This window comes from Haliotis rufescens, unplaced genomic scaffold (assembly GCF_023055435.1).
Source record: "Haliotis rufescens isolate VD_foot unplaced genomic scaffold, xgHalRufe1.0.p SCAF_22, whole genome shotgun sequence".
Lineage (NCBI taxonomy): Eukaryota > Metazoa > Mollusca > Gastropoda > Lepetellida > Haliotidae > Haliotis > Haliotis rufescens.
Genome location: NW_025963913.1, coordinates 10,432,218 through 10,450,120, shown reverse-complemented (window position 1 = coordinate 10,450,120; position 17,903 = coordinate 10,432,218). Strand labels below are relative to the sequence as shown.

General features: G+C 38.3%; 1 protein-coding gene across 3 annotated transcripts in view; it reads left to right on the top strand.

Annotated features, from left to right (window-relative positions):
• The window catches only part of LOC124146385 (RNA polymerase II-associated protein 3-like), a 399,479-nt gene that overhangs the window by 28,433 nt on the left and 353,143 nt on the right, over nucleotides 1-17,903 (top strand). For all 3 annotated transcript variants that reach the window (XR_006862665.2, XM_048401498.1, XM_046516655.2), the window contains exon 3: nucleotides 14,072-14,185. Coding sequence is in view for 2 of the 3 variants with exons in the window: in XM_048401498.1 (XP_048257455.1) it covers nucleotides 14,072-14,185 (114 nt within the window). In the remaining variant the exon portion in view is untranslated. The remainder of the gene's footprint in view (nucleotides 1-14,071; nucleotides 14,186-17,903) is intronic.

Below are 17,903 nucleotides of genomic sequence, written 5' to 3'. Positions count from 1 at the left end.
CTATTGGTCGTGAGTATTCAAAGTTTACGATAGATAGTAAAGGAATATTGCGACTGCGTGGCTCCCCGGATATTGACCTTATTCATTCTCGTACTCGTAAGCCCCTAGCCTTGTCTACGATAGCCACTAAACACGGTATCAGCACTGTTCGTGATGAATTAGGTTTTGTAGACTACTCACGACTTTCCGCGAAGACTGCTAAGGCATTTCGGACTGTGCGTACTGAACTCAGTAACATAGATAATTTGGAAGCTTCCTCGATGGTGGCCTCAGACGGACTCGAAGAAATCTTGGGTACCTACTACGATAATTCCACGGTCAGTGTATCACCATATTCGGAGTTCAGTATTAGGGAATTGCGAGGTCTTGATAAGGCAATGCGAACAATGCGGGGAGAACTCACCAATATTATGGCCAAGATATCCGAAATCGACAAGCATATAGTTTATGAGAAAACAAAACTTGAACAGGCGGGCCATGAGTTCAGTAGACGCCGCGTAGCAGAAAGATTGCGTAACTTAGAAGACGAAAGATCGGCCCACCTCGAAGCAGCTTCCAGTAATAGAAAGGCACTTCGTTCACAAATCAGTCGAATTTGAGAAACTATCGATCAAGTCCTCAGCGATGATACTACACTGGCCGATAAAATTAAAACATTGTTCAGAGAACAGGGAATAACAATTGCCAGTATTTTAACCGCGTTGGGATTTATTATATCGACTTTGACTCTCTCGTTAACAGGTGGCAGTACAGGTGGTGGTACACGCCTAACGATAAAAACAGGATAAAAGAGTGGATAAAAAAGCATTTAAAAGCATTAGGTTCAGCACTTGGAAAGCTCGCTGAGAAAGCCGCGGCTGCACTTCCCGGTATAATAGAGAGTATTGTTTCCTGGCTATTGAATTTATTAGCTAAGACCACCACTTGGCTTAGTCAAAACTTGTGGGGGCTGATCGTAGCAATCGCAGGGCTGTTGTATGTATTCGCTAAGAACTATTTATCCACCAAATCATGAGTAAGCCAACCGAGACTCCACCCACTACAAGCGCTGTTTTTTCATCGATATGTTGTTGATTTTTAGCTGCAATATGCGGTGGCACTTGTGCGTTAGTAGATATTTGTGCGATAATTGGTGTTTGTGGCTGGACTATTCCCTTTTCGCCCGTGATTGTTTGCGTTATTAATTTGACGTTAATATCTGAATTTATACCTGGTTTTTGTTGATCGGTAGCGATAACAATTTTATTATTATAACCTATCGCTTAACCGATCTTAAGTTCCATATTACTCGGAGACATGTATAATCCCGGCGCATAAACGAAGTCCACTTTGGATTGAGCGTACTGTAATACATCTTGATAACGCTTTATAGACGATGGTATGTCAACTGGTGAATTAATGGCGTCCTCCACGTTTGAGACAAACTGTTTTTGCGCATCGAACGCCGTCCCAGTACCGATAATGGACGTTCGTGTTTGCGATTGCGCACCGAGAATTGCCCATACATAAGTTCTTATTGATTCATTAACTCTTTCAAATCCTGGGTTAGTAAAATTATTTTCCGTTTTATCATTAAGAAATTCATTCCAAGCGTCTGTTGTATCGTTTGGATGCACAAACTTTGTTATAATATAAGGAATGCCACTCTCAAAGTTCATACGATCTGCTCTAAACTGTTTACTCGAGAGAGCAAAGCCTGAAGGGATCACACCCGCTTTAATTAAATAATCGCTTTTATCTTTAATAGTTCTTTGTCCATTGTACGGAATAACTAGACCATGACTAGGTCCTTTAATGCGCCAATCTTTACTCGTAGAAACATTAAATTCATTACAAATACGTTCGAAGGCCCTCTTATTATAATGATTATTTGCGTGATTCCATGCTGGATCCAGCGGTGATGGAGCACTAATTTCTTTAAGTATACGTCTAATCTGATAGTACACGTGAAATAATATAACAGACTTATATAGTTTAAATCCTGGGGCATTAACAGATACGCCACATCCCGTTGTGGCACACCAAACGGCAAAGTTTAACTGATTCTGCCAAAATTGCATCGGACGGTTAAACCAATCGTCAATCATTTTATCGTTAGTTGCCGTGAAACTGTATTTTTCAAAGATATCGTGGAATTTAACGGTAAACTCAGCACCGGAGGCAGTTACTATAATCGACTGATTAGTAATGTAAGTTGATTTCATATTTAAGTTATGATATAGTATCATTGTATATTTAATATGTATGTTACACTACCTGGAATAACAAATGGTCAGTCTATTGAACTGCTTCGTACTATCGATAACTCGGATGGACAACTCGAAGTAGCTCTGTGCGATGTAACGTATTACCTGCGGTGGACCAATATAAGTTCTGCGAGAGATAATAATGATATGTATATAGCAGGTGTACACAGGGTTGTTAAAAAAACCATTTATATACCTGATGGGTATTACAGTATATGCTCACTCAATGATAACATTTTTAAGCCTAATGGAATTAGTATCACACAAAATGAGTGGAATGGGAAAGTGAAAATATACACTGGAGAAACAGGTATACTTATTGGTGGGAACTTAGCAGTTACACTTGGATTTACATGGGCAATAGACTTACCATGCAACAAAACAGTTGATGTAGAGAACGTACCTGATTTAGTTCCCTATAAAGAGTTGTGTATCCATCTTGATCAAATAAGCACGACGGATAATATTCAACAAGAAAGTCCTTCAACTCTACTCAGATCTATTCCAGTGAAAAATGAAAAATATAATAGCGGTAGAACGGAATCTTTCTCGTCATTACAATATAAAAAATTGAAGCGTGGTATTATTTCAGACCTCAAAATTTCTGTATAAGACTAAAACACCAACCAGTACATATAGGATACTTAAGTGTAACACTCCATATTAAAAATAATGGTTGATGCATCAGGCCCTGGAACACTAAGACAATGTAATACAATTGCGCTTTCCGATCTCGGAGACACAGAAGGATTTGATAAACCCGGTTACAATGGTAAGTTATACGCTTTACACTTACACCATAATGTATACAAGCGGAAAGAAGTCACATTCACGGGTAATCTAGAAGATTTAAGCGATGTCGACGTTAGTAGACTAATTAAAAACACTTCGTACAATATTATTCGCAACGACGAGAATAAATGGACTATGGTCGAAGCAAACATCGAGTGGCTACTGAATATCGTCATTACCCCACCTTATGTGATGATGGGTAAGGGACATAATTTAACTAAGATAATAAATAGTGGGATCGTAATCGCGGCTTATATCCCATCAAAACGAAAAGGAGGGTTGGTCACTCCCCTGCCAGAAAACCCAGGTCATATGTTATATAGTCGTCCGGCCTTAAAAAATATTACTTTAAATTTGGTTACTGAATTCGAAGATATTAAAGATAACTTGAGTGCAATACCTAATATTTCCACGCTTATTATTGAAGTCTTGTTCGGAGATACACCGGAAGATGTCTTCGAAATATTACCAGGTCTATCAAATAAATGGCTCAAGAAACACGAGCGTCGACGTTGCAGTATTATTCATATCGGAGCATCACCCGTTGCAACCCTCGAGGGGGTCCAAATTATTAAAAGTGACAGTATTTCTCTTTCTAAGATATTCTTGCCGTATAATATACATTTGATAAGGTTGATGTATAGTCTCAAAACATTTAAGCAAGACCAATTAAAGACTATTATATGATCGTAATATACACTATGAGTTTATATCCAGCGCTCGATGAAGCATTTGAAAAGATGGAAACTGTTGATGGATTTTGATTACATCAAATAAGCGACATAAAACATCGAATAGAGAAGGATAGGGAGTTGAGACTTGGATTGTATAAAAAGTATCGCAGAGCCGTGAATGCTCTGGACGGAGTTGACACCCCGCTTGTAGTATCTGGCATGGGACTCGGTGTAGCGGGTATCGGTTTACTATCAACTATAATCGCCGCGCCTATCGTGCTCGGCATGGAAATAACCGCTGGAGTCTCGGGACTGGCATGAATATCGATAAAATTCATTTCTCTTAGGTTACAAAAGAAAGCATTAAAACACGCTAGTATTCGGATACTCGCCGAAGCAAAATTGAACAGCATTGAGGATCATATTTCGACAGCAATGGCCGATTGTAAGATATCCGATGATGAGTTTCGTTTAGTGCTGTCTGAACTCACCAAATACAATGAAATGAAGCAGGAGATTCGATCAAAATCTCGTAAGACCAATGGTATTAGCGAAGACGAGAAAAAAAAGTTCATAGAACAGGGGAGGCAACAAGCGCGTCAATTATTCCGTGCCAAAACCAAAGAACTGGTTGGAGATTAAAAATAGATTGTTTACTATCGTGTGATTACATTTAGACAAATGCTTACATAAATATATATAATAATGGAGAAAGCTATTAAATGGAGAGAATTACCACAAGGTTTTTATTATATCAGTGATGTCAAACCAACCAAATACGGTTATCAATTGTTTCTTATCAATTTACAAAAAGAGTGTAGTTATATAGTCTGGTCTCCTAGTAAAATGAACGAAGAACTTAATAAAAATGTTGAATATCGCTTTATCGATAAAAATAATGAAGAATATTTTTATTACCATTTAGGCTCATCTAAAGCAATGTTTGGCCCCAGGTATTGGTGAGCTATAGCCAATTTAACTTAATCTTATGACTATCCTTGAATCGCATCATCATTTTGGAATAAAAAATGCCACCTGTAGTAGCAGTATAGGTATATGAATCCGGCTCCAGTGGAAGTGGTCCAGAACCATCATTACCTATACTACTCTATTCTTTATTATCTTAAAGATGGACGGGGCAGGGCATTTGTACCAGAAGAGTTGCTCATAGTTCCCAACGGTACAGTATTACCGCCCTAAGTAACCATAAGCATAGGTAGTTACACCATCCTTATCAATCCACCTCTTTGTATCTAAGGGGGATAATGATGTCTTGTTCATTCTTAATTCATATATCCTGTGATTGTAACTTCTAAAAGAGTTCATCTCCTGTTTGAATGTTCTACCATTGAATAAAGCTTCTTTATACTGTTCGTGTTTGATATGCTTTTTTTTTTTTTATCATGGGGAAATCGATTCAATGTCAGAAGCCATCTGTGGGTATTTACTGTGGGACCAACTCTTATAACATCAGAAAGGGTTTTAAAAATTACGTTTGTTCTGTATGTGGGATTGGGGTCAAATGTAGTTACTGTTTATGTAAGAGTCACGGTGCTGATACGGTCAGGAAGCAGATTATTTACTCTAGGAAGAGAGATTACATCAATGAGAGGAATAGGTTGGGGAGAATACGTATTTATATATGAAAAACAACCATTTAGACAATTGATTCATTTTGTATATACCATTAAATCACAATGGTTTTTGTCAGAGTGTTGAAGGCTTTGGCAAAGCAAAGTGGTCTACGTGGATATTTTCGAATGAGAAAAGATGAATCGATCGATTTACTCGATTTGGAATACAACAAACCCCAGACTGTTAGAGAACTCAAAGCTCAAGCAAAAAACAGTGGGCTGAGAGGTTATTCTCGAATGAGAAAAGCTGAATTGATCGCTTTACTAGATAATAATCAACCCGATGATTTTGATAATAATTCAGTTGACGATGTTGATAAACAACAAGAATTAAAATTTGTACCCACATCAGCCGGCATTTGTAAATATCTAAGAGGTTGGAAGATGGATATTAATTCCAACATGGATGTTAATGATGTTAAGCCTATCATATTGAGTAAAATTAATGAGGAATTAGATGATTTACATTGTATAAAATACCAGCTGACGATTAAAATGTCATTGAGTAAAAGTAGCGCAGACGATAGCACTGAATATACCAAACCATATTTCCGGAGTAATCAAGTAGTTATAACCAAATCCGATACTATAAGCACATCATTAGATACATCAATTCAGAGGATACAGGAAACTTTAGAATGCTGGACTAATAGAGGTTCTGGTTGGGGTGTGGATAAAATCTATAGTTTATATTTAGATATAGCAAATTATATGCCCTTCAAAGGTGGATCTTATATAGATTTACCTCCGTATTATAAAAAGAAAAAAGCCATAATTAATGTAAAAAATAAATCAGATGACTGTTTCAAAATGATGATAAGATCTGCATTGATCCCTGTAGACTCTAAAATTGCAAATAGACCTTCTAGCTATCCCCAAAACAATGGACTCAACTTTGATTGCATAGACGAACCTACACCAATCTCACAAATTGATAAGGCGGAAAAGCAAAATAATTTAGCTATAAATGTTTTCGGACATTCTAAAGGAATTGTTGTACACAGGATAAGCTCCGCTCCGGAACATATTCCCAGAATCAATTCATTTCTGATCGAAAAAGATGGAAATTATCATTATACATGGATAAAGAGTTTAAACAGGCTATTATACGATCAAACGAAACATAAGGAAAAGAAATATTTCTGCGAAAGATGCCTACATGGGTACAGCAGACAAGATCTATTAGAAGCGCATAAAGAAGACTGCAGAGGTGTTCGACAGAATGCTATCACGATCGATATGCCTAAAGAGGGGAAAAATATATTAAAATTTGAACATTATTGTAATCAAATGCCAGGACTGTACATAATTTATGCTGACTTCGAAGTGCTTATCAAACCTATAGAAAATACCGACTGAAGCAATCAAGATAGTTTTACGTATAAAACTCAAGAACATATTCCTTGTAGGTTTGGATATATAGTTGTAAGGTATGATGAGAAAACAAATCCGCCCGTGATTTACATAGGTCCCGAAGCAGTGGAAAAGTTCCTAGAATATCTACAAAATGAAGAGAGAATAATCAGGGAAAATTTATCGCGTAAGAAACCTATGTGTATGACGAGGGATGATTGGAGGGCCTATAAGAAGTCAACTCGTTGTCATGTTTGTAATAAACCCCTGAATAGGGATTCCGTAAGAGATCATTGCCACGTCACGGGTAATTATCGGGGAGCCGCGCATAACGAGTGTAACTTGAAACTAAAAATGAATTTTCAAACAATACCCATCCTTGTTGTGTTTCATAACCTTAGAGGATACGATTCTCATCTCATCATGCAAGCTATCTCAAAGACCGACGGCGGCTTAACATGCATTCCTAATAATATGGAAAAATACATATCATTCTTGTTGACTAAAACTATACATTATACGGACAAGGATGGGAAAGCAAGAATAAAGCAAAGTAATGGACTTTGATTCATAGACTCCGTACAGTATCTTCCCTGGACAATTTAGCTAATGCGAACAATCCCGATGACTTTTCAATAACAAATCAATATACCGATCGGTGCCGTCACTGTTGTTGAGAAAAGGTGTATATCCTTACGAATATATGGATGATTGGTCTAGATTCGACGAAACTAAATTACCAACCCCTGGAATCATTTTATAGTAACTTAACAGAATCTAAAATAACATGCCGATTATGAACACGCTCTGACGGTGTGGGATAAATTAGGTTGTAAGAATTTAGGTGATTATCATGATCTGTACTTAAAAACCGATGTACTGTTACTCGGCGATATATTCGAGATATTTAGAAAGACATGTTTAAAACAATACGTCTTGGACCCGGCATGGTACTATTCCAGTCCTGGACTATCGTTGGATGCCTTGTTGAAGAAGACCGGTGTAGAACTAAAACTACTCACAGATTACGATATGCACTTGTTTATTGAGAAAGGATTAAGAGGTGGTATATCAATGGCAGCGAAAAGGTATTCTAAGGCTAATAATAAATTAGTGGAAGGATACGATCCGAGTAAACCCGACACGCACATATTATATCTTGACGCTAACAATTTGTACGGATGGGCTATGAGTCAACCTTTACCCACGGGTGGTTTTGAGTGGGTCGATGATATCAATGTAAATGATATCCATAATATCAATGTGAATAAAGGGTACATACTAGAAGTTGACTTGGGATATCCAAATTCGTTACATAAAGATCATAACAGTTATCCACTAGCTCCCGAAAGATTAATGGTTAATAAAGATTGGATGTCGGAATATCAACACTCCTTGATGGGTAATACTAGGTTAGCTAACGTAGAAAAACTCGTACCAAATTTGATGGATAAGACAAAATATATAGTTCACTACAGAAATCTCCAGTTGCATATGTACCTTATCTTTTGTTCTTGGTTGCATGCTAAAAGTAACACCGCTTGGTGGTAATATTTGACAAATATTTGGGACACCCCTGGAACACGCAAATTCGTAGCGGCGATTTCCGGAGACTATCTTTTGACAGAGTTGACAGAGTTGAACATGGTTGACGTCAAACATGGGTTAAGAACACACTGGGACACATGTGGTGATGTCTCACAAGCGGTTTACTACATTTGACGGCGTTGGTACAGCCAAACAATTTGGGGATTCAAACATGGTCGAAGTCAAACATTGGGTTAAGAACACACTGGGACACATGTGGTGATGTCTCGCAAGCGGTTCCTTACAATTGATGGCGTTGGTACAAACAAACCATTTGAGGATTCGAACATGGTTGAAGTTGGAAATTGGTTAAAACATCCTGGGACACCCAGGCACATGTCAATTTAGTAGTGGTGATGTCTCACCAGAGGTTCTTTACATTTGCCAGCGTTGGTACAGGTAAACCCTTTGAGGATTCGAATATGAATGAGGTCGGAAACAGGTTTAGGACTTTATCTCAGCAATGAACAGGAACCCAGGGCCCGGATGAACGCAGAACGCTAATCCGTTTGACTGGAGCCCAACTGACAAAGAAGTTACAGCCTGTTAAAGAGTCCCCAAGCCGAAAGGCTAAAGAGCCCCAGTGTTAGCGTTTGATTTAATATTATTATTATTCCGCCGATTTTTGTACCAGAGCTAGAAAAATAACCACTGGCTCGATTTTGTTCAAATTTTGTGTGTGTATGTAGACCGTTGGGTACTAGTGCCCGCCCAAAACCCAAGGCTGTAGGCCAAAAGGCCAAGGGCAGAAAACTAAAAAAACAGAATGTTTTGAAGATGTATTTCGCCCTATTGCTCCACAACCGCTTATTCGATTACTTTGAAACCTTGCGTGTATCTGCTGCTTGAGCTGCTTGACATGTTTTGTTCTTTGACTTTGGTCATTGGTCACGTGGTTTGGCAGCCATATTGGATTCAAGGTTTTCACAGTGTCTTTTGGGTACCAGTCCACTGCATGAAATGCTTTCAAACTTTCTGATAATTATCTCCATACATAACACATCAAACGTTGATAGCCGAATTTGGATATGTTTTTTAGTTCCGGCAATATTGGATTTTGTTTTTGATCAATTTTGTCACCGAAATTTTACTTTAAAGATCATATCTTGTAAGGTTCTCCACAGAAAGTATTGATAGTTTACATGAAGTTAGTGTGCCATATGTACCTCATTTTTTGTTCTTTAAACTTTGGTCCTTAGTCACGTGGTTTGGCAGCCATATTGGATTCAAGATTTTCACAGTGTGTTTGGGGGTACATGTCTTCAAACGCAAACTCCTCCGTGCCCACTGCATGAAATGCTTCAAAACTTTCTGAGAATTATCTCCATACATAACACATCCAACCTTAATAGCTGATTTTGGATATCTTTTTTAGTTACAGCCGTATTGAATTTTGATTTTGATCAATTTTTTCAACGAAATTTTACTTTAAAGATCATATCTTGTAAGGTTCTCCACAGAAACTATTGCAAGTTAACACGAAGTTAGTGTGCCATATGCATCTAATTTTTTGTTATTGGTTGTATGCTAAAAGTAACACCGCTTGGTGGTAATATTTGATTAATATTTGGGACACCCCTGGAACATGCCAATTTCGTAGCGGCGATTTCCGGTGACTATCTTTTGACAGAGTTGGTACAAACAAACCATTTATGGATTCGAACATGTTCGAGGTCGGAAATGGTTTTAGAACAGACCTGGACACCCTAGCACATGCCAATTTCCTAGCGGCTATACCCTGCAAGTGGTGCCTACATTTGACGGATTTGGTTCAAGGAAACCCTTTGAGGATTCGAACAAGCACGTTTTGGCAGTGTTACTTGGAGCCCACCATTGCTGCTTGCAGCTTTAATTATATCATATAATAGTCTTTAATTGGTCTTGCTTCAATGTTTTGAGAGTATACATAAGCCTTATTACATGTATATTATACGGCATAAATATCTTTGTAAGAGAAATGCTGTCACCTTTATTAACTTGGACCCCCTCAAGGGTTGCAACGGGTGATACTCCCATATAAATAATACTGCAACGTTGACGCTCGTGTTTCTAGAGCCATTTAATTGATAGACCTGGTAATATTTCGAAGGCATCTTCCGGTGCATCTCCAAACAAGACTTCAATAATAATTGTAGAAAGATCAGGTATAGCATTCAAGTTATCTTTTTTATATCATTGAATTCAGTAACCAAATTTAAACTAACATTTTCTTATGCTGGATGACTCAGTAACATATGACCTGGGTTTTCTGTCAGGGGAGAGACTAACACACTTTTTCATTTTGAGGGGATATAAGCCCCGAGTTCGACCCAACTATTTATTATCTTAGTTAAATTATGTCCCTTACCCATCATCACATTTGGTGGGGCAATGACGATATTCAGTAGCCACTTGATTTTTTCTTCGACCATAGTCCATTTATTATCATCATTGCGAGCTAGATTTTATGAAGTGTTTTTTTTTTTAGTCTACTGACGTCGACATCACTTAAATCTCCTAGATTACCTGTGAATGTAACTTCTTTCCCCTTGTATACATTATCTTGTAAGTGTAAAGCATATAACTTGCCATTGGTACCGGGTTTACCAAATCCTTCTGTCTCCAAGATCGGAAAGCACAATTGTATTACATTTCCAGGGCCTGATGAATCAACCATTATTTATAATATGGAGTGTTACACTCAAGTATCCTATATGTACAGGTTGATGTTTTACATCTAATACAGACATTTTGAGATCTGAAATAATACCCCGCTTTAATTTTTTGTATTGCAATGTTGAGAAAGATTCCGTTCTACCGCTATTGTATTTTTCTTCTTTGACTGTAATAGCTCTTTGCAGAGTTGAAGGACTTTCGAGTTGAATATTATCCGTTGTACTGATCTGATCAAGATGGGTTGGGTTGTATTATTATTATTCCTCTTCCTCCGCTTACAAATCCAAGTGTAACTAATAAGCACCATTCAAGAAGTACCTCCTCTTCTCCAGCGTTAAAAATCAGCATCCCATTCAACTCATTTTGTGTGAGACTAACTCCCAAAGGCTTAAAATTTTCATCATTGAGTGAGCATATTTCGACAGCAATGGCTGATTGTAAGATTTCCGAGGAGGAGTTTCGTTTAGTGTTGTCAGAACTCACCAAATACAACGCAATGAAACAGGAGATTTGATCAAATTCTCGTAAGACCAGTGGTATTTGTGAAGACGAGAAAAAAAAGTTCATAGAACAGGGGAGGCAACAAGCGCGTCAATTATTCCGTGCCAAAAGCAAAGAACTGGTTGGAGATTAAAAATAGATTGTTTCCTATAGTTGGATCACACCACAATAATTTAGACGAATGCTTACATAAGTATATATAATGATGTCAAACCAACCAAATACGATCATCAATTGTTTCTTTCCAATTTAGAAAAAGAGTATGTAGTCTGGTCTCTTTTTAAAATGAATGAAGAACTTAGTAAAAATGTTGAATATCACTTTGTTCAAAATAATGGTATGCGTATGAGTAAAAATAATAGAGAATATTTTCATTACAATTTAGTTTAATCTCATGACGATAGTTAAATCACATCATCATTTACACATAAAAAATTCCATCTGTAGTAGCAGAATAGGTATATAAATCTGGTTCCAATGGAAGTGGTCCAGAATCACCATTACCGATACTACTCTTTACTATGTATCCAGAAGCAAAGAACATATAGGGGTGCATAATCTCTGCTGGAACTTAAAAAAACTGTCAGAGCAATAAACCATACAGAACCATAAACCGCTGCATGAAACGGTATGAATTATGCATTACATACAGTGAACTATTTGAAACAATACTGTGCTCAACTATGCACACAGCAAGCTCCATACATGTGATTATGAAGACGACAAATTACAAATTTCTCATATCAAACCCGTTGTTTAACATGTGTTTATTGAACAAAGTCATACTTTATAGAAGCCTGGTAATTAATCGTGTTGAACAATATGTTGAAATAGCAATGTGAAGTTGAAAGATTGAGTGCGCATGACAGGCTTGACCTAAATTCCTCCCTGGAACCTCTCTCAATGGCTGCTTGAATAACATAAGATACATTGCAAAGGTAGTGCGCAATACAGCTATTGGGTAAGGGAGATAATCCCTTACTCTCAGTGATACAGCTTGAATAAGATACAATGTACGGCATTGAAAGGTCAGTGCGTGATAAAGCTCTATACTACTCCTATAGCTAAAGGAGATAATCGCTCAATGCGCAAAAGTTTATTCTTTTAACTTTAGCGAAATGAGATATATATTTCCCCTTAACATTTTTAGCTCTTTTAAAACCAAAATGAACAAATTTCATGGGTTATCTGCATTACGAAACATAACTAAATCTCAGAATAGCAAGGCCATTTTGAAGTATCTCTTATTGTTGGAAAAGAAGAGCATCAACATTTCATGCACATGATTTGTATGTTTCGTTTCGGTAACTGTGTGGCTTGAAATTTCAAAGAAACCAACATGTCAACATACATGCTATAAAATTAACCTCTCCCGTATACTTCCTTGCCTTAAGGGCGTGGAAGAATGAAGTAGAGGAATGATTCTCCTTCTTCGCCAACAATTGTAGATTCTTTGTGATGTGGGCAGCGACAGAAGATTTCCTGTTCAGTCCTTCATAGACCCATTTTGAGCTGCAGCACTCGCTTTGTGATACTCACTTTAGCATTGACGTGTTGACTCTTTGTCGGCATTGACTTCGATGAAGTAGAAGAAGGATTCTTCGCCAATGATTGTAGATTCTTTTTCGTGATGCAGGCAGCTGCAGAAGATTTTTTCTTCTGTTCTTTCTTGACACAATCGTTAAGACTCGTGCTGAATCACGCAATAATACAGACGGTCATGGACTCTCGGTCGGTTGCTATGGAACAGTAACCTGATAAAGTCTACATGATTGTCTTCTGCTGCCAAGGGATACCGCTGCAGGTATAATCTGTACAGAATGCGAATAAGTAAAAACTAGCTCTCTATCCCTTCCTCTGAAGAGGGTGAAGGTGTGGTGTCAATTTTCTTTTTCTTTAATGAAGTCAGCTCTCATATTACGGTCCATCTTCTTCCTCTGTACTGCAAATAATATTTTGCAAATTGATCTTCTCCCAGAGGAGATCAGAAACAACACTTCAGCTCTTAAGTACGGTGTTAAAGCATGCAAGGAAGGAAACACCACATACTACATACTTTTATAGTAAAAAACAAAGTCACATTTTAAGCCAAATTTTGAAGAAAACTTAAGGCCAAAATCAAAAACTATTCTTAAGATATGACATTAACAGGTTAGAAGAATGTAATCCGAGCAAAAATGTTTATGTAAAAGGTTTAAGTTTCATAGAACGGCTCTGATTACAATCTCAGAAAAGTTTTCCTAACCACTCTGTTGGTGCGAAAATAAGAGGGTGATGATTATGGTACCCGGGCTTGGTCATGTGCTTCTGGTGTGCATGCACAGTCCAGGGGTGTGTTCGGGTGAGATACTTTCTCTGTTTTCCGGGAACACAGTCCAGGAAGTTTCCACTACCTTTTGGAAATGAGTAGATGTAAGCAATAGGTATGAGTCTGGAGAAGATATAATAAATCTTTTGATTTGTCATCTTAAATGATGAAACAAATTTATTGCATTTAATACCTTTCCTTTTTGGCCATATGTAACCACAGGTAAAGATAGCTAGCCAAGAACCAGCTAAACATGTTCATAATATTCCAAATATAGTTGGACTTGTAATTTCTGATTATGACTTCATGTTTGACTTTCAGAACAAGGCCATAGAGGAGGTAGACAGACAGAAAGATTCCTCCTCAGAATATGAGACAGATGAGGAATGGGATACAGAAAGGAAAAAACACCTGGCAGAGGAAGAAAAGGAAAAGGTGACTGACTACTTTATTATCCCCCTCCGGGCCATAATGGCCGAAGGAGGAGGATGTTGTGGCGCACAGAGGGTACTAAGCTTGTGAAATCAACTCCTCCTACAGTTTCCAGAGAATATCCCTGAAACTCTACACACAAGATGTCGACATGTTGATGATACGCATATCGCAGTCCTGTTTCATTTCGACTAATTTTGACAGAGTTACTGCCCCTGTTTTACAGAGCTTCATTTGCCTAATTGTGAGAGAGGTACTAAGCTGGTGAAATCGACTCCTGCTCCAGCTTTTAGAGAATATCCCTGACACTCTACACACAAGATGTCGACATGTTGATGATACGCATATCGCAGTCCCGTTTCTTTCGACTAATTTTGACACAGTTACTGCCCCTGTTTTACGGAGCTTCATTTGCCTAATTCTGAGAGAGGGTACTAAGCTTGTGAAATCAACTCCTCCTACAGTTTCTAGAGAATATCCCTGACACTCTACACACAAGATGTCGACATGTTGATGATAAGCATATCGCAGTCCCGTTTCATTTCGACTAATTTTGACAGAGTTACTGCCCCTGTTTTACGGAGCTTCATTTGCCTAATTGTGAGAGAGGTACTAAGCTTGTGAAATCGACTCCTCCAGCTTTTAGAGAATATCCCTGACACTCTACACACAAGATGTCTACATGTTGATGATACACATATCGCAGTCCCGTTTTATTTTGACAAATTTTGACACAGTTACTGCCCCTGTTTTACAGAGCTTCATTTGCCTAATTCTGAGAGAGGGTACTAAGCTGGTGAAATCGACTCCTCCTCCAGTTTCCAGAGAATATCCCTGACACTCTACACACAAGATGTCGACATGTTGATGATAAGCATATCACAGTCCCATTTCATTTCGACAAATTTTGACAGAGTTACTGCCCCTGTTTTACGGAGCTTCATGAAATCTACTCCTCCTCCAGTTTCCAGAGTATATCACAATATCTAACTATAACTATAACTATAGTTAGTTTCCTTGTTTAAGGCTTTTGTGGGTGAGCTACCATCTTCCCGAGGCAAGAGAGTTAACTGACTTTAAAAGTCCAGTTTCCACCCTTGCCGAACTAGGCTTGTATTATGGAGTTACATTTTGGCTGGGCTAACGAGTCTGCATAGTCCAATCAAAATCGCGCACCGAAATCGAAATCCGGTTCATTAACTAGTTGTCGTTCAGATTTCGGTCGATTGCAGGATTTGCAAAGCATGTGCACCGCCAACACGTTGTCAGCAAATATTTTCCAAATTTTTTCATGTTTTTAATCAAGGTGCTCACGTGATTTGATGCATTTCGCAATGTAAGACACGTTTTATCACAATATAGATATTGATTATCGATCAGATCGTCCTGACCGGGCGCCACCATTTTGTGTGAAGCAGATGCAAGTGATACGAGAGGTGGAATCTGATTAGTCCATAGGAGAGGCTTAAAAGGGACATAGCTGGTAATAGCCACTGGTGGCGCTACGATCGAGCCCAGTAATTCCAGCCTAGTTCGGCAAGGGTGGAAACTGGACTTTTAAAGTCAGTTAACTCTCTTGCCACGGGAAGATGGTGAGCTACATCCTTATGGCATTAGCATTCAGACTGGATTACTCCCAACAAAATGTTCTGCACAATTTGTTTCAAATGCAGTGCCATCTACTGTTGTTATTTCAGAAAATATAAATTCATGCGGGGGATGTTGTGCTCTCAGAGCACTCTTGTATTCTATTGTTCCATTGCTTTTCTTCACATTTGGGATGGGAATTCTCATCAAAATATTCTACAACAATATTTCTATTTCATGAAATTTAAGTAAGTTTTGCAGAATATGTCATATATTAATTTCTTAAACTTATCCTATTTCGCACTTTGCCAACTCATTGTCTTTCTCACTGCCAAAGTGTGGTGATGTGTTTCGCCATCTAAGAGAAGTTTGTTTGTCCTCTTGCCAAGTTCTGTCAAGAATTATACTGCCTACAAACATGGGCAAAGAGGACAGACAACGACTGGCATGCAAAGAATGCTGACACACTGACATTGGACCCTTACTCCTTATGTTGTGACTGCCGCGGGCAGTATTCATTAAACTCTAGGTGTGGAGAGTGTCATGCCATGCCCGATTCTGCCTTTCGCATCTATCTTCAGCAATGCTGTAGCAGGTTATCAGACCAGCCTTCTAATGCCAAGGATTTAACTTAGAAATCCAAGACTGTCTCTTCACTTCAATCAGAAAAACCCTTACTTTTTGTCACGCATGATATTTCCAATCATTACCTAATGTACACTTCACAATCTCCTGTTCTGTCCAACTGACTGATCCCCATCATGCTCATGCTCCCGTTCAAACGATTGATCGTGATACCACATAAATCTTCTTGTTCCTTTCCTACACCCTAACGTGATAAGAACGTTGGTTCTACTACCTCCTGGGACGCTCCCGATCCTGACGCTGAGGATCAACGATCAAACTCTAAGAATAAGGATCGGTGCTCCTTCTGCCAGGATTGGCGATCCCACTCCCAGGATCAACACTACAAATCGGGCAACTGCTCTTACTCTCTGGCTGATAACAAACATCCGTTCCTGGTCCACTTTGTATGATTGCCCCTCAGCTCTCTCGCCCTCAGGAAGCTCTTTCTACAGACAATCGTTTTTCCTCTGTTGATCTGTTGATTTTGTTGGTTACAACAATGGGAACTGACTGGTAGTCGATACCTATGTGGATCGTAGACAGGGATGCTTACCAGGTTTTTCGAGACACTTACTACCAGCGACCCGGATACCCATATCCACTAAGTTTTCCCGACTACTGCTCTACTACTGGCTACGTTCATCCTCCACTCCATCCTCCTCCTAGGAAGCATCCCTTATATGATGACAACCCTCGACCTTCTTCTAAATCTAAGGATCGTAGTCCATCAACTACGGAACCTAAGGAAGAGAATATATGGATGTCGACTTCTTTATTATGAGGTCCACAACATTTCGAAGTATATGCTTACTCTTTCAGGTGAATGAATGCCCATGAGGCAGAGAGCATATATATGTACATGTAAGCACAACAAAATTAAAAAGATAACAAAAGGTGGAAAATAACAAAGGGTAGAAACTAACAAGGGAAGCAGTAGTATAGGTAATGATGGTTCTGCCGCAACCCCACTGGAGCAAGATTTATATACCAATACCACCACTACAGATGGAATTTTTTATGTGTAAATGACTATGCGATTCAACGATAGTCATGAGATTAAGTTAAATTGACTCTAGTTCACCACCACCTGGAGTCTATGATATAAATTTCTCTATTATTTTACAAGTAGGCCAGATTATATACTCTTCTTGGTAATTGATGATCGTATTTGTTTGGTTTACTGATATAATATATACCTTGTGGTAATTCTCTCAATTTGATAATTTTGTCTATGAACATAAATGTTTTGTGTTCTTCATTTGTTGGTTTGACATTACTGATATAATAATTTTGTCCATGAACATAAATGTTGTAATTCTCCATTTTTATATATTTATGTAAGCATTTGTCTAAATGTGATCTAATGATAGTAAGCAATCTATTTTTAATCTCCAACCATTTGTTTGGTTTTGGCACGGAATAATTGACGAGCTTCTTGCCTCCCCTGTTCTATGAACTTTTTTTTCTCGTCTTCGCTAATACCAATGGTCTTACGAGAATTTGATCG